This window comes from Agelaius phoeniceus, chromosome Z (genome assembly GCF_051311805.1).
Source record: "Agelaius phoeniceus isolate bAgePho1 chromosome Z, bAgePho1.hap1, whole genome shotgun sequence".
NCBI classification, from domain to species: Eukaryota; Metazoa; Chordata; class Aves; order Passeriformes; family Icteridae; genus Agelaius; species Agelaius phoeniceus.
Window position 1 is genome coordinate 878014 of NC_135303.1, and position 24243 is coordinate 902256.

At 43.3% G+C, this 24243-nt stretch overlaps 1 protein-coding gene across 5 annotated transcripts in view; it reads left to right on the forward strand.

The window, feature by feature from the left end:
- RASGRF2 (Ras protein specific guanine nucleotide releasing factor 2) overlaps positions 1–24243 on the forward strand; it is a 133346-nt gene that overhangs the window by 104413 nt on the left and 4690 nt on the right. For all 5 annotated transcript variants that reach the window (XM_077171128.1, XM_077171129.1, XM_077171130.1 and 2 more), the window contains 8 exons: positions 8818–8930; positions 15074–15134; positions 15613–15716; positions 17524–17608; positions 18944–19141; positions 21785–21864; positions 22870–22987; positions 23922–23990. In XM_077171128.1, the coding sequence (XP_077027243.1) occupies positions 8818–8930; positions 15074–15134; positions 15613–15716; positions 17524–17608; positions 18944–19141; positions 21785–21864; positions 22870–22987; positions 23922–23990 (828 nt within the window). The remainder of the gene's footprint in view (positions 1–8817; positions 8931–15073; positions 15135–15612; positions 15717–17523; positions 17609–18943; positions 19142–21784; positions 21865–22869; positions 22988–23921; positions 23991–24243) is intronic.

Below are 24243 nucleotides of genomic sequence, written 5' to 3' on the forward strand. Positions count from 1 at the left end.
AAGTGGCAGCAGGCTTTTATTACAGTTTTGTGGTACTCTAGGTGCTTATTGTGTTCCAGTTCATATTAAATGTCTTCTATGACTTGAGCTGATCCTCTATGCTAATTAAAATTTATGTGATTGTGAAAATGTGGAAATTTTTATCTATGTTAGGCATGACTACAAGTAGTTTCACTGAATTCTTTTGCAGTTGCTTTTGCATGATGTTTACAATTGGTATTGTAAAAATACCAGTAAAAATATGAAGAGGTCAAAAATAATGAGTAATAGTTCATTGTGAATTTTCAAAGTGGAAGCTATTACCTGCACTCCCTGGTCTCTCACTGCCATTTATTTTTTCCATGGCAAAGGTGTCAGATTTTAATTCTTTAGGTCTTCTAGTCTGTTGTTCTTCCAATATAGCAAATAACCCAAAATGCAAGGGCTTTGGCATGGAAAATAAGAAATGCTAGAGGAGCAGAGCATATAATCAGATTTTTGTGTTGTTTACTTGTGAGACTAGGGAGAGAGAAAGGACAGGCCTGAGCAAACCAGAAAAGACTGACTAGTTGCTGCCAAAAAATATGGGACAGGACTACTTTAAGGAGGGCTAGTGCAGAATTACTGTCTGGCCAAACAACGTGAAGTGTTGGCAGTAAAGATGCAGAGTCCTGGGAGAGCAGTAGCTCCAAGCTTATTTTACTGTAACAACACAAACTGCAGATCCTGAGCCACCAGTGTCTGGTGAGGGAATCCTGATTCAATTTCCAAAATGACAAAACAATGTAAGCATTGAAATTCTTTAAGAACAACAAACCTGCCAAAAACTTTTATACCTTTTAAGGTATTTGCATTGCTCTCTGGATACTCAGCAACCTTGGCTGAGATGTCCTTGGTCTTCATGAGCAGCCAAGAGCAGGTTTGATTCTCAAAAGAAAGGGCAGATTTTACTCTAAAACAACTCCAAACAACAACAACAACAACAACAAAACCAAAGGAAAAAAAACCTAAAAAAACCCCCAAAAAACCCCAAAACCAAAACAACAACAAAAAAACCAGCTTCCAGAATAAGTGAAAATAAGTGAAAATAATTGAAAATAAGTGAAAGTGAAAATACTTGAAAATAAGAGAAAATAAGTGGACGTTTGCAAAGACAAATGTGCAATTTTTATAGTTTTCCCTCTACCTGGCTTTGAATTTGGTTTTACTACAAAAACTCCCAGCACCAAATGGGCAATTTCTCTCTGTACAGAGACTGTTCTTGCAGTGCCCCAAGATCTTTGTGGTCATTAGCAGCCCACACCACTACTAAAGGAGACCAACCACACACCCTCCTTTTTGGCAAAATGCCATTTCCTCATCACTGGCTGCAGAGAATCGGAGTCAATGGCTGTGTGAAATGTGTCCTTCTTTCCCTGTCAGCTGGGAGATGGTGCTGCAGACCTGCTTTAGTGCTGCAGCTCCTGACCTGGTGCTCTGTCCCGGTGCTCTCTGCCTCACCAGGGCCTAAACTGCTGTCCTGATGCCTTGTGCACTGGTGCAGGACTCACTCACAGCCATCTGCTCCAGGGCTCTGGCGTGCATCATCCCACTTCACCATTCCCTACCCTCCTGCCTCCCTCTGGAGCCCTTGGGCTGGCTCAGCCCGCTGCTCTGCTGTGTGTAGGAGCATGGGTCAGGCTTAGTGCGCGAACCAGGGGTGCAGGAGTTAGCCAAACAAATGGTTCAGGGCCTTGGGTTTGCTCTCTTTGCTCTAGAAAATCCTTGGCTGGGGTTTGGAAGGTCTATACTGGGCTGTGCTTCCACTGCCACGCAGCTGTGTCACAACCACACTTGGGGATGGTTTAGTGTTGCTCTATTTCAGTTTTTTTTAATTCATCTAAGCATGGACAGCATTTAATGTAGAATTGTCTGTGAGCAGAAAACAGAATCATTAAAATTAATGAATCAGCCTATTCAGTGAGGATGTGCTTTCATAAAGTGGTTTTGTTATCTTGAAACCATTCTAAACAATTCTTTAAAAAGAATTAATTGCTCTTAAAATATGGGTTATACACTATAAAAGCCTCACTTATATTTCAAGTGAATGTACACATGGTAGTGCCAGATCTGCAGCCCTTTGTGGAGGGCACAAGGAGCTAATGAATGTCCTGAGGAGCTGTCAAGGCACAGATAAAATTTTGGGAACAAGCTATCCCCAGGTGAGGTGACACATGCTTCCCTGTTTGTAGCACCCTGAGCAAGAGCAGCCAAACCTGTGCTGCTCATCATCCAAAACCAGCACAATATGAAAGGTAGCTTTAGGTATTCCAGATTTTTTTGTTTACATTTCTGTTATTTTTATTCCATACCCCTCCTCTTTTTTCTTTTTTTTTTTTTCCTTCGGACACCTGTACACCAGCAAATCTTTCTTTTCGCCCTAAATAACAGCAGAATGCTCATGTTTACATTTTGGCTTTGAAATGTGACTGAGAGGACCAGAGCAGGATTCTCCTGTTGCAAACAATGAACACACAAGTGATGAGGCAGAGGAGCACAGGGAGCAGGAGCCTTGCTGGGGACAGAAAGGGCTCACGAGGGTAAAACTCCCACTGGCTCCTGCAGAGGTGCAAAAATAGGAAGGCAAGAGGGGGCCAGGGGCAGGAAGTCTCAGTACGAGTTTCATTTTCCAAGTGAGGTCTTGCAGCCTTGTTTTATTTAGCAATGGTGCAAAGTGAAGCTCCTTCTGCTCCAGTGGCAAGCAGACTCAAGTGGGGCTTGTCCAAGGAAGAAGGTTTCACATCTGGCCCCTCCAGTCTCCCCAGCTCTGAGCGGCAGCCGAGGGTTTGTTCCCAGTGCCCTCAGCTGGAGCAGCTCTGTCACAGCCTCCCGGCTGCCCGACAGTGTCCGTGAGCAACTGCCTTGGTGTGAACAGCCAGGTGTCTGCTGAGGAAGGCAGGAACCTCCCCTGAAATGGAAAATGCAAACCCCCTCCCTATGAATTATTATAGTTTTGAAATTAAGGGGCTCTCAGGCAAAGATATGGGAGTAGGAATAACAGTTCTGTACTAGGAAAATTAAAAATACACAAAAACAAACCACTGCCAGAGTCAGACCATGCCCTGTCCCCTGTGTGTCAGGGGGTGGCACAGCCCCATCCCATGGGGGCTCAGCCCTCCTGCAGTGCCAGCTGTGGCTCTGCTGGAGCAGGGATCCTGCACAAGGGGGGAGTTTTCCTCTGCAGCTCCAGGGCTGCTGCAGATGGGCCTGGGCTCCCTCTGGCCATGCAGGGCAGCAGAAGCTGCTCCTCTGGCAATGCCCTGGGCAAAGGCTGCTGGGCTGTCCCAAAGCTCAGATTGGATCCAGGTAGGAATGCTTGGCTCCTCCCCTGGGCAATGCAGCATCTCCCCAGGGGATGCTGGGATTGGATCAGCCCTGCAGGGACACTCAGTGGCCATGGACAGAAGGTAATTAATAATGAATGGCCCATGAACAGCAGAGATCTCCTGGAGGGAGGGTTGGCTGTGGGAGAGATAAAGAGAACTGCCCCATGAACAGCAGAGAACTGCCCCAGCTCTGACACATGGGAATAGAGCACACACATATCTTACAGCCCAGCACAGTTATGGAGTGACCACAAGGCCTGGAGAGAGGACCATGGCTCATATTTGGGAATACAGATCATGATGTGTGCCTGATGCCTGCCCAGCCCCACTGCAGCTCGTGCTCTTGGGCATCCCCACAGAGCTGTGGTGGCTTCCAGCAGGAGCACTGCCACTGGGAGCTACTGACAGCACCTGGGGAATGGGCACAACTCCTGGACACAGAGGGCTGTCTAAGAGAAGATTATTTCAGTTAGTTAAAAATTGTGTTAGCTCACATGAATTGGCCAATTCCATTTCTTTCCATTTCATTGGAATAAAAAAATAGATAGAAAATCCGTTATATGAGCCCCACTTACCTCATATTAAATGGTATAAAGTAATGGATAAGATATTTGGTGAGTTAATACTAAGTTAATTGTAGAAATATGAACAAACTCCATTTCAGCCACACTTAGCAAGATACACTGTATTTTGACAACATTGCAAATTGACCCCAGGCTGCCTTGAAACAGCTTGTTTCTTGAAGTAAGCCAGACTTATTTCAAGCTCAGGGATGATTTTCCTGAAAGCCAGTTATAACTCCATTTATCTCTGCCTTCCACCTGCGCCAACGTTTTGTTGCATGCGAATTTACACAGATTTTGCTCAACACAATTGTGTGTGGTAGGTGAAGTGTGGTTTTGTGCTTCAAAATGAAATAATGTAGTGGAGGACTGCAGCAGTGAGTTAACTTCACTGAGCTCTGATGGTCTTTGATCTCCTGTGCACAAGATTAAGACTCACTCATCTGCTGCCATTGGAGTAATTACCTGCTTTCTTTTTGGCATGAGGACAGTTACAGGAAAATTGTAAGGCAATCCACATCTACTTAAAAACATTCCAATTTCCTTGCAAAAAGTCATCCAGTTGATCTCTATCCCCTCCTGCCTCTTTCTTCCCTCCTCCATCCTGTTCTTCTGTAGTTCTTCTCACTGGCCTACTCAAATATAAATAATGTTTCCTGCTTTAGCTTGATTTTACCTGTCTGGATTATTCAGTGTTCCCCACATTGTTTAGATGCAGAATGTTTCCTCTCACTGAGGAACACTCAAAGAAAGGGGAGAGGGAAAGCTTCTGGGGTTTTACTGAGCTCATGTCAAATCTTGAAAATATATTCTCTGTATAAACCACCTACAGCAAATCTACTGGTTTTAGTTTTAAAGTGCATTTTAGCATGTTTTTTTTTCCCTTGCTTTCTTCTGCCTCTGCTGCCCTCTCTTTTCTTCTGGCCAATGATTTGAAATCTGAGTAATACCCACAAATCTTTAGGCTACTATAGACTCTAAAACGTATTAGAGGTATGTGACCCCCTCCTGAAGAACTGAACCACTGTCAGATTGAAATCTGCTGCTGGGAGATTGAAGGATTCCTGTCTGACCAACTGTATTCCTTCTCTGATACATAAATTAGAACTAGAAGTCAAAAAAGTGGTGTAAAATTATGCAGGGAGCTGTGATACACATGTATCTAAGGCCATAAATAGCTACCTGCCTGTGGATCTAAGTGTCCTATCGTATAAACAGATAAATATTCATGTGTGACACCCATAATACAGCCAGAGATAATCTGCATATATTTATTTCGTTATTTTTAAGTTATACTTAAAATTGGTTGCTAAGTATTGTGGTGTTTGTATCATTCTTATGATACAAACCTGTCAACCTTTCTCCACAAAAGTTAAGTGCATGTACATGTTTAAATGCAACATTTTCCCTGTTATTTTTTTAATATATATGGCTCATCACACTGGAATCTCAGTACCACTTAGGTAACAGCCTTCACTAGAAAAAGAGATTAGTTCTTCATTTTTCTTCTGATTCCCACCTTTATTCATAGGGGCTTTTTTTACCTCATCATACTATGAGAAACAGATTATATTACTTTACAAAAGAAAACCATAAATTTGAGTTTCCCCAGCAATTCCGGAACAACTCTCTTACGGAGATTACTCAGTAAAACAAGTTTTAATGATAATGACCAAATTATTAATTCTCATTATTATAAGAATTAGCATGTAACCATTCAAAAATTGGAAATGCTTTGGTTTGGCTGAATCTGATAATTATGGACAAGGTTCTCTGATCCTATTTGCAAATGAAAGTATTTTACAATTCTAGACTTATTTCGTCAGAGGTCTGTTTTCAATGAAACAAGTCATCCTGAGAGAAGATATCTTGTAATGAATGAACCAGTTGTGGTTTGAAAGCTGTGCCTGGAGATAAAATCCTGGCCAGGGTGATGTGATCTGCCCAAGGGTTTTACCCAGCAGGGCTGAATGAGGATGGGGGATGTGTCACCTCCTGGGCACCATTCTGCCCATTTGCCTTTACAAATAAACTTTAGGTTTGCTGAGAAATGAAATTAGACATTGAAAGGTGAAAGAAACAGTGGGGAAGAGAAACCCCACTGTATTTTTGTGGCACAGGCTGCAGAGATACCATCCTCTTTGACACAGTGTCTGCCACTGAGGTACAGGAAAAACTCGTTAATTACACTGGTTGCTTAGGCTTGTGCAGACTCCAGGTTTCTCCTTTCACTAAGTTTTGATAGTTTTATAGTTCAAATTATTTTCTTTTCTAAACCACCGGAGTGCACAGTAATGTCATGTAGTTTAGTTACATTCCTCGTGTTTTCTCTAATTAGTCCCATTTCCATGCCCCAAATATATGAAAAGGTTCTCTTGTCTTTCCTTGCAAACAGCTAAAACAGCTCCTAAGGGAGGCGTTTCAGAGTGTGGCTATACAAAATGTGCTTTGGAAAACAGAGTGCAGTGCCCTGCAATAATTCTCTCTTGGCTTTGAGCTGAGTGTTTGATACCCCAGCTTCCTGTTCTCCAACACCCTCAAATACGGGTAAACATCTCCAGAAAAAATAAGACACAGATATTAATCAGTTCCAGAGTATTAATTAGCTGAGGCCCAGGTGAGGAGACTCTGGTGGAATGAGGAGGCGGTGCTGTAATAGGAGGGAAATGCCCAGAGCAGGAGATGTCTGAGTGCTGTTAGGAAAATTAATCCACAAACATCAGAGGTTTACACCCAGAAAGGAGGCAGAGGAGTCCTTTACTTTGTTCCAATAAAGGGAGAGGCCATGGGCCATTCCCCTGGGGTCTCTCCCATTTTTGGATCACCCAGCCTCCTTTTTATCCCAATTTCCCAGCCACATTTCCCTTCTCTCTTTCCCCATTTCTGAGGGACTTGAGAGGTTCAGACTTCCCAGAACACCTGATAGCAGAGATTTCCCTCTAATGTACAACCCTCCCTTTTCATTTTTAATTCTTATGGAATTTAGGGGTTTTTCTTCCCCACTGTTTCTTTCACCTTTCAATGTCTAATTTCATTTCTCAGCAAACCTAGAGTTTATTTGTAAAGGCAAATCTCTTTTTCCATTCATCAATCAATGGAATCCTTCCCATTGTTTCTTTCCTCTCCCAGTGCTGGTTTTACCTAACACAGACCCACAGCTTGTCTGGAAAGACAAATCCACTGTTCCTCTCAGGGCTGACACTGGAGCAATAACCTTTCTCAGAAATGCTGTGAGCGTAGCTGTGGCACATCCTGTGATGAGCACTCATTCCCCTCCTGCTCTGAACCATTCCCTCCCATTTCCAAATGAGGCTCCACCTCAGGTTTTAGCTTTGATATTTTTCAGATTCTGTGCTGCTTTAGTGTGTAGGTCTGGGCTCCACATCAGGGCATGATGAGTTCTGTGCACAGGGCAGGGAGACAAAACAATTCCTGCTCCAGCTGGGGAACAAATGGTCCAAATCTCAGCCCAAGAGCACAAACCCCGTGGGCTGGAGAGAGAAAAACAAGCAGGGTGGGACTGCAGGGGCTAAAGCTGGAATGGGACAATGAACTGCAAGGTGCAAATGGAGCAGAACTGATCCCAGGGACAGAGCCCATGCCCGGCCGTGCATTTTGGGGCCATTTTGGTTCATCTTGGGCTCATTTTGGGGCCATTTTGGTTCATCTTGGCTGCAGCCCTGGCTGGGCTCTGGTGCTGCCCAAGGTGGATCCATGGAGGAGATGCTTTGAATAAATCCCTGCTTTATTCTGGAACTCCATCCAGCCTCTGCTCCAGCTCAGCCCTCTCAAGGCCTCACACCTCTCTTGGTGGCTGTGGGAGTGCTCTGGTGCTCACCTGAGCTGGGTTCACCTGAGCTGTGCTCACCTGGGCTGGCTCTGCTGCTCCCAGAGGCACACATCTCCAGAGCCCCTCACCACAGGAGGGGCTGTGGGGAGTTTTTGGGAGTGAAACACCACGCTCTTGTGCCAAGGTGCCAAATCTTCCCCATTTTCAGTAACTTTGTGCCTCCGGTTGCCATGGAAACGAGAGGGAGCTCTGCACACACGTGGTCCTGCTTGCAGGCAGCTGTGGGTTATCAGGGAGGATCTGTGGTGCACCAGGCAGCTGGAGGGTTGGGATTTGCTTGCCTATCAAAATGCTGTAAAACACCTGAATACAAGAGTTCTTGGAGTCTACCCCAAGAGTTGCCTGTAACTTCCCACCTCAAAGCTTGAACATTCTGTGTCTGTAGATTGTCTAATACTGTCTGATTTCTCCAATTCAGATAAGGGATCTTATCAGATGAGATAAGAGATCAGGTAAGATCTGATCAGATTGAGATGAGGTTGCTGCATGTCCCTGAATCTCAGTCCTGGGTCAGGCATCAGTCTGCCCCAGAGGTCATTAAAATGCTGAAGCTCTTCAGCGCAGGGACAGATTATTTAGTGAATTCATTGGTTTGAGTACTCCACAAAAAGCAGACTTTCCAACAGGGTGGGTATGAGATAAGAAACAGCAGAGGGGAGGCAGATGAACAGAGAACCTCAAGGCAGCAGTGAGAGGAAGGGTCCTGCCCTGCTGGGCAGTGGTGCCAGAACTGCAATTAAATACAGAGAGAATGTTATCGCCAGGTGCAGGTGATAATTCAGAAAATGAAGGTTCCCTGATCATCCTGTCTCACACAGAAGGCAAAGGTCAAAAAGGAGAAAAATCCCAGCCTTTGGGAGATCCTATTTGTGGCCAGTTTACTTATGTACCACAGCTTTCTCTAAATATTTTCAAATGTAGTAGTAAAACAAAAACAAAAACAAACAAAAAAATTCAAACCTAATTGAAAAAGAAAAGGCAAACCCATTAAAATACAATTTTTCAGTTGTTTGTTCAATGCTGTTAAGACTAAAAGTTGTAAAACTTTTTTCCTTTTCAGGATTTTGAGCTGAACAACGAGCTGAAAATGAATGTGTTAAATTTGCTGGAGGAAGTTTTGAGAGACCCTGACCTTCTGCCACAAGAAAGGAAAGCCACTGCGAACATACTGAGGTAAATGCATTTCTAATTATTTCACACGTTAACTGTAGCACAGAGGGAGACAGACTGTGTATCATAGAATTCACAGGGCTGGGTTTCCCTCCAGAGTATTTAATTTTGAAGGATTGCTAAGTGTTTTATGAGCCATAAAGCAGAGCCTGTTTTAAGTTTCATTCATAAAAATACCTGTATTGGAAAGCTTTGCTGCAGAACAGCTGGCAGCCTTGAGTTCAGCCCTCAAGTATGAGTGAAAACAGCTCTGTCTGCAAAGTGTGAATATTTTACAGCCACTGGCTTCAAGTCCTTTGTTCTGCAATCCTGTGGAGCAGTAAACATTTAAAGACTGAGCAATAATTAAATAAATAAATTAGTTGAAACATCTGCAGACTAAGGAGTGATTAAAATAAAACATCATGAAAAACACAGATAAATCTACAGTATGCTTTATTAACATTTATGTCAGTATTCTGCAGGTAAGCCAATAAGTGTGCAATAAATAGAGTATGCCTGAGTTTTCTAAGACCACTTGACAGGTTTCCAACAGATATATGAAAAGAAAAAGGTCTGAAAAAAAATCACTTGTGAGGACAAATATCAAACAGAAGATAAAAAACAGATAAATTCTTAGTTCAACCATGTTTCTTCTTACATAAACAAAAATAATCATCCTTTTAATTATGCTGTGTGTGCTGTTATTCCAAGTAAAAACATCGTCTTATGTTTCTTTGGAAGAGACAGCAAGTCAAAAGAGCAAGAAGGATGAGGATGATGTGGGTTTTGATAATGTGTGTGACAGCCAGTAGGTAAAATTACCCCACAACTTTCAGCTTCTCAAGAAAATGTTTTAAAGCAAGCCTGGTCTGCTCCTGAGAGAGTAATGGATTTATATAGGCCTTTACCATACAACAATTTCTTGTACCCAGTTTCAAATGAGCCAATTTCCACCAGCAGTTGCATCAAAAAATGGACCTTTGTATTTATGTGTAAACAATGAATTGTCTCCATCCTTTTAGTGCTGTTCTAGGAAAAGGTTGTTATTGTTTGTCCTTTCCCTCTTCCTAGAACTGATTACTGAGTAATTGAGCACAGTGTCTGATACACCAGTGAATACAGCTCATCAGATATTTCCATTTTTACAGATTTTTCAAAAATTCAGACTGAATTTTTGACCATTCTATAAATTATAGGGTTTTTTTCAAAGCAAAAACAAATGGAAAAAGAGTTTTTCCTCTCAGCCTTGGCTAAAAACTCCTTTATTGCTTTTAAAGGCTGGCAGTACTGCTGAACATAGATGCTGGGCAACTTGATGTGAACTATTTCAATCCTGCTTCTATGTGAATTAAATTTCAATACAATTTCTCACCCTTTCACTGGAAGGGGGAGGTGTTTAGATCACCCCTGGGAAATGTCTGGTAATTAAGAGTGATTTCCAGAGTTTAACAAAACGCTGTAATTGCTGCTCGAGACAGGCTCTCAGCAAGGCTATACACCTGATTGAGCAATCATTATAGGATATAAAGAATAATTTTACAGGCTATGAGGATAAAATAATCCTTATAGGATATAGGGAATAATCGGCAGCTGTTTGTGTGTAACTTTATCTGTGATACTGACACAGGAGGGCACGTTCCTTTGCTCTTCCACAGTCCTTAATTTTTACTGCACATTCTTCAAATAGAGATATTTCTAAGCTTTAAAAATAATCTTTACTGCTGGTGAGAGCAGGGACCTGCTGTCCCTGTGGAGACTGAGCACTCAGTCCTGGGGCATCCAGGGCTCCCTCTGCTCCTCAGCCTGGTGGGGGACTCAGAGGCAGAGCCAGCTGCTCTTTGGCAACTTGACTTTGCAATAATCAGGACATGAAATGGGGGAATAGCTTCTGTCAGGGGGCTTAGCTCTCCTGGCAGGTTGCAAACATCCTTGTACAGTTCTGGAGCTGATTTCTGAAGGGTCAGAAATGAAGAGAGTCAGGAGAGGCGGCACTGACCTGCCTGTGTCCTCTCTGAGAGCACAAGTGCACGAGCCCAGAGTGCAGACAGGCTTCCAGGGACAGAGGAGCACGGCTTCTTCTGCATTTCCTCTGAAAGCAGAGGTGCTGCTGCGGTGCAGGAGGAGGCTGTGATGATGTGGGGTCTGTTCTGTGCCCCTGGTGCCCTGGCTGGTTCAGTAGGACTGAGCCTGCTCTGCCCTAGACTGGAGAGCTCTGGCTGCTTGTTGTCTGCAGGGATCTCTGTTTGCTGCAGAACTCACTCCTGCAGACCCACAACTGCTCAGCTTTGGGCCAAGGCTTCCCTGAGCCACTCTGGACGGGCTCCACATCCTGCAGGGTCCATCCCACAGCGTGTCTCCCTCCTCTGCAGCACACTGGGGATCCTCTGTTGGGTTACAGTCACTGTTCTGAGCGTGGAGAGAGGGCCTGCAGTGGAAAAATGTTTCCTGAGTTCCTTCATGAAGGGTTAGCATTACCAAGGAGCCCTGTGGTGGGACCCTGTGGTTACCTGAAGCACCAAACCACAAAACTAAGGTCAGGAAATGCAGCACTCCTGCCACGGTCTCTTCCTGTCACAGAGGAGATCCTCTATTGTATTTGTGCTCCCCCCAGATGAAGGCAGGAATGATGAGTCTGACTCCATGTTCTCTGAAAGCTAATTTATTATTTTATGATACTGTATTATATTAAAGAATGTTATACTAAACTATACTAAAGAATACAGAAAGGATACAAACAGGAGGCTAAAAGATAACAATGAACACTCCAGACTCTTTCCAGAGTTTCCCTGATTGGCCAAAGAGTGAAAACAACTCACAGCAGAATGCAATGAAACAATCACCTGTGGGTAAACAATCTCCAAACACATTCCACATGTGAGCACAACACAGGAGAAGCAAATGAGATCAGAATTGTTTTCCTTTTCTCTGAGGCTTCTCAGCTTCCCAGGAGAAAAACCCTGGGTGAAGGGATTTTTCAGAGAATGTGAATGCCACAATCCTCTCCACCAAAATTCTCTGAATTTAGGCATCCTGGCTCTTTCTGCATGGACAATAACAGAACCCAGGCAGGGACTTGTTGTGAATCTTCTTGCTCTGTTCCCTTGCAGAATATGCAGAGCTGGTCCCAGGGTTTGTGTTTCCCTCCTGGCTCCTGTTCAGGGTCTGGCTTGGAGAAAAGCTGCTCAGCCTGTGCCCTGCTCCTTGGAGAGATGTCATCCTTCTCAACTGAGACCTGTCATCTAAGTCTGCTTAGAGGGGAAACACAAATTACCTGGAACTGAAGGGCTTTTTTTTACTGTTGTTACAAATATTTAGAAACCAATTTGTTTGAGGCTTTCTGACAGCATGCTTTTCATGAGCAAGCACAGATCTGTCGTAACTGGAAGATTCGGTGAAACTTTCATTCAAAAGGTTTCTCTGGAATGGGTTGAAAATGGGAAGAAGGAGTAATCCAGTTGATGTGTCTTTCATAAAAATCGTCACTCACCCCCTTGCTGAGTGAGTGCTGTAAAATGTTGTTGTTCTGCAGAGGTGCTTGCTGCAGGCATTTTGTCTAAAACATGTATTCTCTCAGAATTCTGGGTTGCCTGTCAGCTGTCACTGTAGGCCCTGGCTTCCCCACATCTCAGTTGTTGTAGTCTACTCTTGTGCCTGAAAGGTTGACAAATGCAGAATGGGCTTAGGACAAGCATTTCTTGTAAAAAATTCCACTTCAAACATTCATGAAAAAAACGTTCATGCTTTCTGAGGCATAACACTTGTATTTTCTATGTCACCCTGAAGGATATTGGGTAAAAATACATCTTTTTACAAACTGCCCCAGCCTTTGCATGCATGCACATCCTTGGAAAATCCATCCCCTTGTTAGCAGAGATCAGAGGAGCAGGAAAGGTTGGTTTGTGTTCCAAAGATCCATCAGGTCAGCTCTGGGAAAGGCTCTGTTTGGAATATGAATGACAAGGAAAATGTTGATGGGAGATGCTGAGCTTTTTCATGCCTTGAGTCATCAAACAAAGCAGCTGGTATTTCTTGCTTGATGGGATTTCTGCTGTGTGGACTGACAGGGTTTCTCTTCAGGGTAAAAATGCTTTTTTAAATTCAGTATCTGTTCTGAAAGCTAGGCAAACCTCCCAATGTACATTTTGCTTGAGATTTTATCATCCTGATTTACTAACCCTGGAAATCTAGATAAAATTTAACTGATAAAGAAGCAGGAAGGTGTAAGTTCAGGCTGAACAGCAGTGAACCACATTGATAAATAATCCTATCTGGAGAAAAACAGGTTGCTTCCAGAAACAGCTCCTCCTCCTTCTTCTTCTTCAGACTAAACATAAATGAAATTGAGGGATATGCAGATGTCAAAATGTGATGGATGAACAATTTTTCTGCCTTGTGTGATCTCACCAAACAACACACTTCAGGCTCTCTAACTTGCCCTGGCTTCTAAATATTTTTAATATGTTTTATGTACCACAAAGAAAGGACGAGACACATACTTTCAATTAGAAAATTATTTTAATATTTGGCCTGGTCAGGCATGAAGAATAGTGAGAGAGAATCTTAATTGGTGATTCTAAGAATTAGAAAGGTGTTTCTTTTAAATTTCCTTCCTTCATTTCTGAAGATACTGGAGGAGTGACCCTGTTCAGTCCTCCCTAAGGGTGGCACTGCTCAGGAGAGCTCCTCTGTGCCTTTGCCTTCTCCTGTGTCTCTTCCCACAAGGATCTGCTGCTTCCCAGCTCCCAGGAGCTCTGCAGGGAGGGCAGTGGGAGCTGTCCAAGCAGGGCTGGGCAGCCCAGTGAGTGTCCCTGGCCCTCTGCTGAAACTGGGTGTCCCAAGGCTGGCAACAGCCCAGACTGAAGGGGAAGCTGCTGTTGATGCTGTCAAAAAATTACCATTATCCAGTCTTCAGATCTGTTGTCCTCTGCAGATTTCACTGCAGAACATTTATGGATAAAAGGAGAGTTGGTTTTGGTTTTTTCATGAGACCACTGTACTAGGAAAAAAGCATCTGTTTAGAACGACAGACTGAAAGCCTACATAAAACATGAGATGTGATGGTAGAGAGTACCAGGAGGCAAAGATTAAAGTTAACTGTTTTCAGTCCTTTCAGAATTCATACTTTATTTCATATTAACCAAATACAACAATTTCAGTATCAAAAGGAAGAACCTGATCCTACATAAACATAACATAACATGAAGTTATATTTAAGCAACTCAGATTTTGCAAGACTGATGAGAACTCCTGGGGCGGAGGCACGGGGCCTGTGTGGTTTCCATTGCCAGAGGCTGTTGTCACAGGATGAGCAGCACCTTCCTGCAGGCCCCCAGGCATGAGGAGCAGCACAAAATAAGCTGCTCTGCAGGACAGATTGGCAGGCTATTTACAGGGACTGAGGCTGCACTCCTTATTATCCGGGCAAGGAGCTTAGGGCCCTCCTGGAGAGGTAAACACGCCTTGCCCTGCAGGCACAAGGTGTTGCCAGCCCTTATGGGGAAAAGAAAATAGAAAAAGGAAAAAAGTGTGCTTTCTGACAGCCTTTTGCATTCCTCTCCTGTTCCTTCTCCCTGAATCCTCTCACTCCTATATTAGATAAATCCAGCGTTGTCAAGGTTTCTTTCTGTCTGTAATGTCCACATGAAGGGGTAAGATCCTGTAATTATGTGCCAGTATGTTACATCAGGGTTGATGTCTGATCAATACTTACTTTTGCCTAGGTCATTTTTGACCCATTTCTCTGAAATAACCATATTAATAACAGGTTTTCTGTAGCAGAATTGGAAACATTCATTAGCACTGTTATTACTGAAAGGAAATCATGTCCTTGCTAAAAGTACAAGCTGCAGTTTGCTGTCCATTTCCACACACTGAGCTCAATGTGGGACACTGAACAAGACAATTTCCAGGATTCATTAGCTGAGAGATCTTAAACCTCCATGGAAATATTTCATCTTGCATGTCTCTGATGCTGTAACAGTTTACACATTTTAATTAAAGCAAGGCATAACTTCTTAGGCTACAGATTTTTTTTTTCCTTTACCTCCTCAATTGCAGGCTTAGGATTTATTTTAAATAAACGATTTTGCTGATCTAGGATAAGGTTTTGTCATAACCATGCACAATTATATTTATATAGGACGTTCTGCCACTTTATTTTTCAGGACTCTTTCTCAGGATGATCAAGATGATAACCATTTGAAAATAGAGGATATCATTCAGATGGTAAGTTCATCTTGACAGTTAAACATAAATACTCCTACAGAAATGTTGTGAGTTTGAGTCAACAAAATTTAACACAACTGCAACTTGTAAAGTACTTCTGGATAGATATATGTTTTTATACTAGGAATGTCAATTTCAGTTTGGAGATTGTAAGATTTTGGAGCTCCTAGCAAAAATGAACATGTCAAAACTTTAGTATTTGGATAAAATCTCAAGGTTTAAAAAAAAGGGAAGATATTAATATATGTGCAAATACAATGGAGAATGTGCAGAGTTTATTAACTCACATTCATACTTCTGAGCTGGTGTGTGCCTGCTTTATGAATTTCCAGCCGGGTGTTTGTGTTGTCTGCGATTGTTGTGAATCCTCATTTCTCCTGATCCCGAAGTTAATTACAGCCTCGCTGAGGGCTCCCAGGCAGCTGCTCGTGCCCTGTGCCCTGTGGAGAGACCCCTCAGAGTTGTCCTTGCTTTGCAGGCAGACTGCCCCAAGCCCGAGTGCTTCGAGACGCTGTCGGCCATGGAGCTGGCGGAGCAGATCACCCTGCTGGACCACGTCGTGTTCCGCAGCATCCCCTACGAGTGAGCCTCTGCACCTGGGGGGGGCTTGGGATAACTCCCTTCCTTTGCCCAGGCCTCTGGCAGCAGCCAGCAGCTTTAGGGAGGCGGCCAGCACTCCAAAACCCACTCTCGTGCACAAGTGCTTTCATAGTGGCTGATTCGGTCTGTTAGAGAATGAATTATTAATTTAATAGACTATCTTGGTGGGAAAAGCCAGGTGTGTGCTAAGGAAGGCAGGAGCCTCCTGTGAAATGGAAAGTGTAAACCCTCTCTCTCTCTAAATTATTGTAATTTTGAAATTAAGGGGCTCTCAGGCAAAGATATGGGAGTAGAGATAACCGTTCTGTACTAGGAAATTTAAAAATACAAATGCAATAGTACAACAACAAACCACAGCCAGAGTGAGCACATGCCCTGTCCCCCTGTGTGTCAGGGGGTGGCACAGCCCCATCCCATGGGGGCTCAGCCCTCCTGCAGTGCCAGCTGTGGCTCTGCTGGAGCAGGGATCCTGCACAAGGGGGGAGTTTTCCTCTGCAGCTCCAGGGCTGCTGCACATGGGCCTGGGCTCCCTCTGGCCATGCAGGGCAGCAGAAGCTGCTCCTCTGGCAATGCACTGGGCAAAGGCTGCTGGGCTGTGCCAAAGCTCAGATTGGATCCAGGTAGGAATGCTTGGCTCCTGCCCTGGGCAATGCAGCATCTCCCCATGGGATGATGGGATTGGATCAGCCCTGCAGGGACACTCAGTGGCCATGGACAGAAGGTAATTAATAATGAATGGCCCATGAACAGCAGAGATCTCCTGGAGGGAGGGTTGGCTGTGGGAGAGATAAAGAAAACTGCCCCATGAACAGCAGAGAACTGCCCCAGCTCTGACAGAGGGGAATGGAACACACATACCCAGCTAAACCTGAGACATAGACACAAAATTAACAGACATAGGACTTAAAACAAACTAACACCACAGAGGAATAAGGACAGAAAGAAAACTACTAATAGATATATACATATCTATTAGTAAATATATATATAGATATATACAGCATGAGGTTAAAAGTACCTGTTAATGTTACAGCTAGTGAAGAAATAATACAACTTGGGATTCAATGGCTCTTCCCATCCAGTTGTTGGTGGGGCACACATTGAGATCCTTTCCCTCAATCCCCAGGGAAGCATCCATGGAATCTGTGTCCAAACTCCAGGGAAAAGTCACAAACACTTTCAGGGTGTAGGAGGCTTCTGCCTCTGTGGTGACTTGTGTGTCTTTTACAGTTTGTAAAGCAGTCAGGAATATTTCTTTTATCTCTTCCCACATCTGCTCTCCAGACTGAGATGCTGATTCTTAGCTGGGGCCTGAGGCCTTTTGGTGCTGGAGATGATCCCTTTGGGCCTTGCATCCCGGGTTATCTCTTCATATCTGCACCCACTGTCTGTGGCAGGGAGGGGAGGACAGTCCTGGCACAGAGTGTCCCTTGGCAGGCCAGTGGCCACCAGGCTGGGGTGGGTGGCCACTACCCCCCAGCTCAGCCCCTGACAAAAGGGTTTGCACACATACAAGGATAACGTGGTGTAAATGCGGTCACAGTGCTGGAAATTGGGATGAGGTGATGGGGGAGAGGGGATTAAGAGAAAAATAAATCTTCTTTACACTATTTACCATTTCAGTCAACATTACAAATGGTATAGTGAGATGCTGGAATTAGTGTAAAGCTGTGTTATTAGCTTCCAGCAAATTGAGGTATCCTTGAAATCTGCTTAGGCTGTTACAGACAGACTCTGTACTGTGTTTATGAAGATTATTTTGCTTTTTTTTTCTCCCATCAATGTCTAGAGAGTTCCTTGGGCAGGGCTGGATGAAAGTGGATAAAAATGAGAGAACTCCCTATATTATGAAAACTAGTCAACATTTTAATGATGTAAGTACTCTCAAATACAGACTTGCTTTCTAGGAACCCCATGGACTGCCTCTGACCTTTGGTACAGAAATACTGGGTTGTGTTGCAATGTGATGTGATTTCTTATCTATTAGTGACCGAATGCTGCAGCCTCTTTGTAATTAACAATTTAAATCAAAGCAGATGAAGATTCTAATTTTCAATAATTGGTACTCAGCATTTTAGTGGCAATTTTAAAGGGTAGAACATTTTAAACTGTAGCACAGTGCCTTTCAGCCTACTGAAGAAACTTCAATTTCTGCAGAGAAATATAACACCAATCCTGTTTAATGCCTCTGTATTCCTACACATGTCTTTCTCCTTTATAATTTTCCTTGAACTTTACTGGGAGACTTCCCTATCAGGTTTATTGCTGATGGCTTGGAGACCTTCCCATTGCATCCCCAACCCTTCTTTCCTGTCCCCATCCCCTCCACCTGCCCCGAGCTCTATTTCCAATGTCCTTTCCCTGTGTTTATGAATCACAGAATTCTGGGTTGGAAGAGACCTTCAAGCTCATCGAGTCCCACCCAGCCCCAACAGCTCAACTCAACCCTGGCACCCAGTGCCACATCCAGGCTTTGTTAAACACACTCAGGGATGGGGACTCCACCACCTCCCTGTGCAGGGGGACACAGTATGGGTAAATGAAGGTGCTGTAGAATGTAATCTTATCCCCCAAGGAGTTGCAGCTGGACCCTATTACTAAAGATTAGAGCAGGCCAGGTGACAACAGGAAACACCTGTAGCCAATAAGAACAAGTGGCCTAAAAGAGTGGATTGGTGGGAATTGGAGTGAGAGGAGTTAGAGGGCTGCTGCAAGGATCAGTCAGTGCTCAGAGTGGCTGCCTGTGAGAAACACTGAGGAGGTATGAAACTCTGGTGATATGGAATCCTTGCACCATAATGATAACAGAACTCTTGACATATAAGACAACATCCCTGGGCAGCCGTTCCCGAACTTTACCACTCATTCTGTAAAAAACCTTTTCCTAATATCCAACCTACGTTTCCCTTGGTGCAGCTCGAGGCTGTGTGCTCTGGTTGTGTCAGTGCTGCCTGGAGAAAGAGCCCAGCCCCAGCTGAGCACAGGCCCCTTTCAGGAGCTGTGCAGAGTGATGGGGGCAGCCCTGAGTCTCCTTTTCTCCAGGCTGAGCACCCCCAGCTCCCCTGGCTGTTTGTATTCCAAGAGCCCTCATTTCTGTCATGCTCATCTGGGGGTTCTCCTGCCTTGCCTGTTAATTCCTGACACGTTGGAAGGGATGGTGCTCCATCTCCCTGACCCCTGCCTCTCTCTCTCTCTCTCTCCGTGGCCAGATGAGCAACCTGGTGGCCTCTCAGATCATGAGCTACGCGGACGTGCCCTCGCGGGCCAGCGCCATCGAGAAGTGGGTGGCGGTGGCCGACATCTGCCGCTGCATGCACAACTACAACGGCGTGCTGGAGATCACCTCGGCCCTCAACAGGAGTGCCATCTACAGGCTCAAGAAAACCTGGGCCAAGGTGTCCAAACAGGTGAGAGGGACACGGCCACGGCAGGCTCTTGAATTTGCTGGGACCACCGTCGTTGGAAGGAGTGATGAGGCTGAGGCCAAGTTCTCAGAAGGCTAATTTATTATTTTATGATACTATATTATATTAAAGAATGCTATATAGGAAACTATACTAAAGAATACAGAAAGGATACTTACAAAAGGCTAAAAAGACAATAAAGAAAACTTGTGACTCCTTCCAGAGTCCCGTCACAGCTTGACCATAATTGGCCAATAAGTGGAAATAATTCACATGAAACCAACCAATCAACCACCTGTTGGTAAACAATCTCCAAACAAATTCCAAAGCAGCAAAACACAGGAGAAGTAAATCAGATCATTATTGTTTTCATTTTTTCTCTGAGGCTTCTCAGCTTCCCAGGAGAAAAATTCTATGCAAAGGGATTTTTCAGACAATATGACAGTGACAGTGGTGGTTCTGATTCCATTGCCCACCGTGCCCAGGGGCTGAGACAGGGCCCCTCCTGTGAATATTTCTGCTTTTCCACCACCTGGGAGGTAGGAAATGGAAAGATGGAGACTTCCACAGATACTGAAGGGTTTGAGCTGCAGCCTTGGAAGAAGCTTGGATTGATGTAAAAATAAAAGTACACAGAAATTAAGCACAATAATTATAAACCTGTATTTCTATAGTTGTAAGTAAGAATATGCCTTCAGTAAGAGAGAAACTTTATTGGGTAAGATGGTGAAGGGTTTTATAGTGTGGTAATGTAATTGTATAGAGTAAGCTAAGAGTTTAGATCTTATAATAGAAGCATATGTGTGTATGTGTAATTTTATATATAATTTTATTATAATAAATATACATATAATATATGTAATATATACTATATAGTGATATATATATAATATTTATAATATATATTTCTTATAATAAATAATTATTATCATTATATATGTATAATTACATAGAATTTTAGTAGACTTTTATCCCATTGGATAAAAGCATCTGCAGTGCAGCAGAATTAAGTAGAGGTGATAGGTTTGAAAAACAAAATAAACTTTGTCACAACTTTCCAATGGATTGGAATGTTATATATTGCATTGTAATGAAGAAATTGTGACTACCTTGAGCTATGGCTGACCTCTTACTCCTCTAAAGTCTCACAACCTTTGAGGCTGAGGCTGATGTTTATGTGAGTAAATTGTAAATTGTTTTTAGCCCAACAGTAGTCTCATCCCTTCGTTAAGGTGTTGATAATTGTGGGACTGGCATTTTCTGTCCAGGAAATTTGTAAATTTTTTTTTTTCTTGGGGGTTGAACAAATGTTTTCAAGGTTATTGGCAGGGGTCAATTGGCCTCAATGGCTGAAATGTTCAAGTAAACTAAATTTAGATATTTTCTGATAGACACATCTGGGTGATTACAAGCTATGGTTAAAGTCTGGTCATGTGCCTAAAATAGGAACTGCCTGTGCAAAAAGCCTTTAGGAGGGGCAGAACCTCTCAAATTCCTGAGCTTTTCTACCCAGTAAGAGACTGCTGATAAAAAATCTTCTTTCTCATTTAGGAGCTCAAGTTTAGGTGCAGTGAACGCCTCCTTCAAACCCTTACTGGCTGCTGAGAATGTCAGCAAAAACTGCCAGCCACAAAAACAAGACAGACACATTTAAAAAAGGCCTGTCAGGATGAAGATAATCCACTCTTTTATGGTTTGTGTTCTAAATGGTTCAGAGAAATACAATTAAAATAAATTCTGACTGTAGCACCTTTTCCAGTCAGCTTTTTCTCAGCTTCTTCACAGCTGGTGCTACATTCTTCTATTTAAAAATCTGTTTAAAATTCTTTCAGTACAAACTTTTGTAAGTGGGTTTACCTCCCAAAATTTTTATGGATAGAATTTGTTTGGTTTTTAAACTTTTCTATTAAAAAATAAGAAACCAAACCCACAGCAGACTGATGTTGTGGCACAGTCCTCTGATATCTATTGGGAATGCAATCTGGGTTTTTCATCAGCCTGCCACGTAGAAGAAAGTGACTCTGTCTGCCTACAGCTCTCTCTTAATTGGAAATTCAGTTTCAAATAGGATGAATTTCTCATCATTCTCTACACTCAAGTCTCAAGTCAGTAGCCTAAACAGGCTGAAAATCAAATTTATTTCACTTAGGAAGGAACCAATGTCTGGTGATGCCCACTGACAGTGATTTGTGTAAGACATGAATATATTCTCATTTACATACTCAGCTTCTGTCTGGAACGTGGAGGCAAAATCAGCTCAGTGCAAGCTCCAAGGCAGTGACCACCCCTTGCTGTCAGTAAATGCAGCTGAGGATCCTCAGCCACATATAGGATCTGTAATGTTCTTGTGTGCACAGCAAACTGAATTCCAGACCATCAGTGTAATAAATCTGTGGGTTTTCCTCCGCTTGCAGGGTAGCATCAGCATAAGTACAGGTTCTGTGTATCACTCATAATGCTGCCTAATCTCCATTTGCAGAAAGACAGGAGGAACTGCAGTAAAGCTGAGTTCCTAATTCAGTAATGCCTGTTGTACTACTCTAGGAAATGGGGTGGGAATGATAAGTGAATTACACCTTGGATAGAATCTAATTCCAGTCATTTACATGCACAAGCAATGACATCTGAAATGCATTTTCTTCCCAGACAAAAGCACTCATGGACAAACTTCAGAAGACTGTGTCATCTGAGGGAAGATTTAAAAACCTGAGAGAAATGCTCAAAAAGTAAGCCTCCCTACAGTATTCAACTGTGTTTTGTTATAAGCAGTGGATAGTTCATGTTAAAGATTAATTGGCTGTGATTAGGCTTTAATTTTTTTTTTTTTTTTTTTTTTTTGCCTAATAACCTTTTAAATTCTAGGTTGGTTCTATTTGGCAATATGGCTTTGCTGCATATGCTATGATTTAATACCCCTGATGGGTAAACATAGTAGCTCCAGAGAATTACTGAAACAAATTAAACTATTTTTCTGTGTGAACATTCCCTGTTGGGCTTTCACTTACACTGATAAACTTTTTCAATAAGTGTAAAGCCAGCTTTATAAATTGAAGTTTTTATGAAAAACAGGATTGTTCTAGTTAACAATTTTAGGGTTTGGGCCTAAGCCTGTGTCAGGTCACAGACCCATTCATATGACAATAAATTATGATTCTGACAAAACATTATGAGAGGAACATAGGGACAGGACAAAGGCACAGGGATATTTCATCTCCTGTGGCCTCTCAGCCTGCTGCAAAACAGCCTGCTGCTTTTGTGCAGCAGTCCATAAACATTGTTTTCTTTAATTGATTTGCCGGATGGTGCTTGACATTCTGTAATTTTGGTATCCAGAATACTGCATGTCAAGTGTTCTACAATTTATGTAGAGCTGATGTCAGCCGTACAAAAACCTGGGTTTTTGTGAGCTTTGTAATTGGTAGCAGGCTTTTCAGAACTGAGGAGCATAACTACCTCAAGTGATCTTGAGAGGAGCTGAGAACTGAACAGCCAGAATAATTAATGGTCTATTTTAAAGATGCCATTAATATTAGATATTGGGCAGAATGCATTCAATTTATCACAGGCGGATCAAACACGACTCAAGCAGAGCCAGAGGAGCTGTTTGTTCTAGAAAAGAAAGCAACTCATGGATTAGAACTGGGCAAAGTAATAAAGAGTTTGTGCAAGTTAGAGAAAAATGCATTTGCAAATGTAGCTGCAGGCAAATAAGCTGATTTGTTGGTTTACAGCTGTAACCCACCTGCTGTTCCCTACCTTGGGATGTACCTGACTGACCTGGCATTTATTGAGGAAGGAACACCCAACTTCACTGAGGAAGGCCTTGTCAATTTCTCCAAAATGAGAATGGTAATTTTCAGTTTCCTATATGCTTCCCCAACAAGTGTTTAATTGCATGAGTTAATTATTGATTTCATTGTAACGCCTCTAAATTTACCTTTGGAGAAGCTGCTTTGGTGCTGTGCGCTAGAGGCAGCGTTGGGAGAGCGATTACTCAACCCAGTCTTCTATCCCCACCTTCTGGCAGGCTGGGTGTTTTCACAGGCTGAATTTGTCCCCGGTTCACTTTCTCAGAAAGGACAGCAAAAAGCAGCTGCCTGGAGCTCGTGGAGGAGCAAGAAAAAGCTTTTTAAAATAACCAGAATTACAGGAATCCAGTGATTCACCAGGAAGCAGTAATCACAATGTTCTTTTCAGAGTGTGCTCTGGTCTATCTGAAAAGCACTTTAAAGTTGATGTCTCTCCCAGTGCCATGTAATGCTGTTTTGTAACAGCTCCTCGGAGGGAGGCATGGAAATTTCTCCTCTGATCTCAGCTTAATGCCCATCTTAGGGCTACACTCTGCAGCAGTCACTCGAGGCAAAGAATGGGGAGGTTTCATTATGGGCAGAGTGTTTTCTCACTCGGGGCTGGCTGAGGAATCAATGTTTGCTTTGGGAAAGTGAAGTCCTGGGGAGCTCTTGGGGGATGATCTCTACCCTTCCCTTCCCTCCTCCTGACAGTGGAGGAGTTAACAGAGGCTAGCAGAGACACAGTAAACTCTTGTCAGGAATGAAGTGTGGCTGTAATTGTGACAGACAGTGATCCCAACCAGGTCTACAAGTAAATAAATATATAAGCTTCCTATAATGAAGTTATTTATTTTATATATGTAAGTTGAAGTGATATACTTTTATATATATGTATATGTTGAATGGAACAGTTTGGTGCAGAATTCTTGCTTTGCGTGGCTTGGCTGAAGCAGAGCTGTGCTTGAGCTGACACGCGTGTGTTCTTTTGAAAGATCTCGCACATCATCAGGGAAATCCGCCAGTTCCAGCAGACCTCCTACCGCATCGAGCACCAGCAGAAGGTGAGGCTCCTGCTGCTCCTGGGATCAGGCTGTGGCTTGGGAGCCACTGCTGACACTGAGAGCTGAGGCTGGTGTCTTCTGCTCCCACGCGTGGAGGAGAGGACAGACAGACACAGGGACAGGTCCTTGGGGTGGTGAGACCCTCACCCCGCAGGGCCCCTTTGTTTGATGCCTTCCAAAGAAGATTTTTGCTCTTTGGGGGTTCCCTGGGAATTGCAGCCTTGGAGGGTGTGAGGGGCTCAGAGGGAGGTGT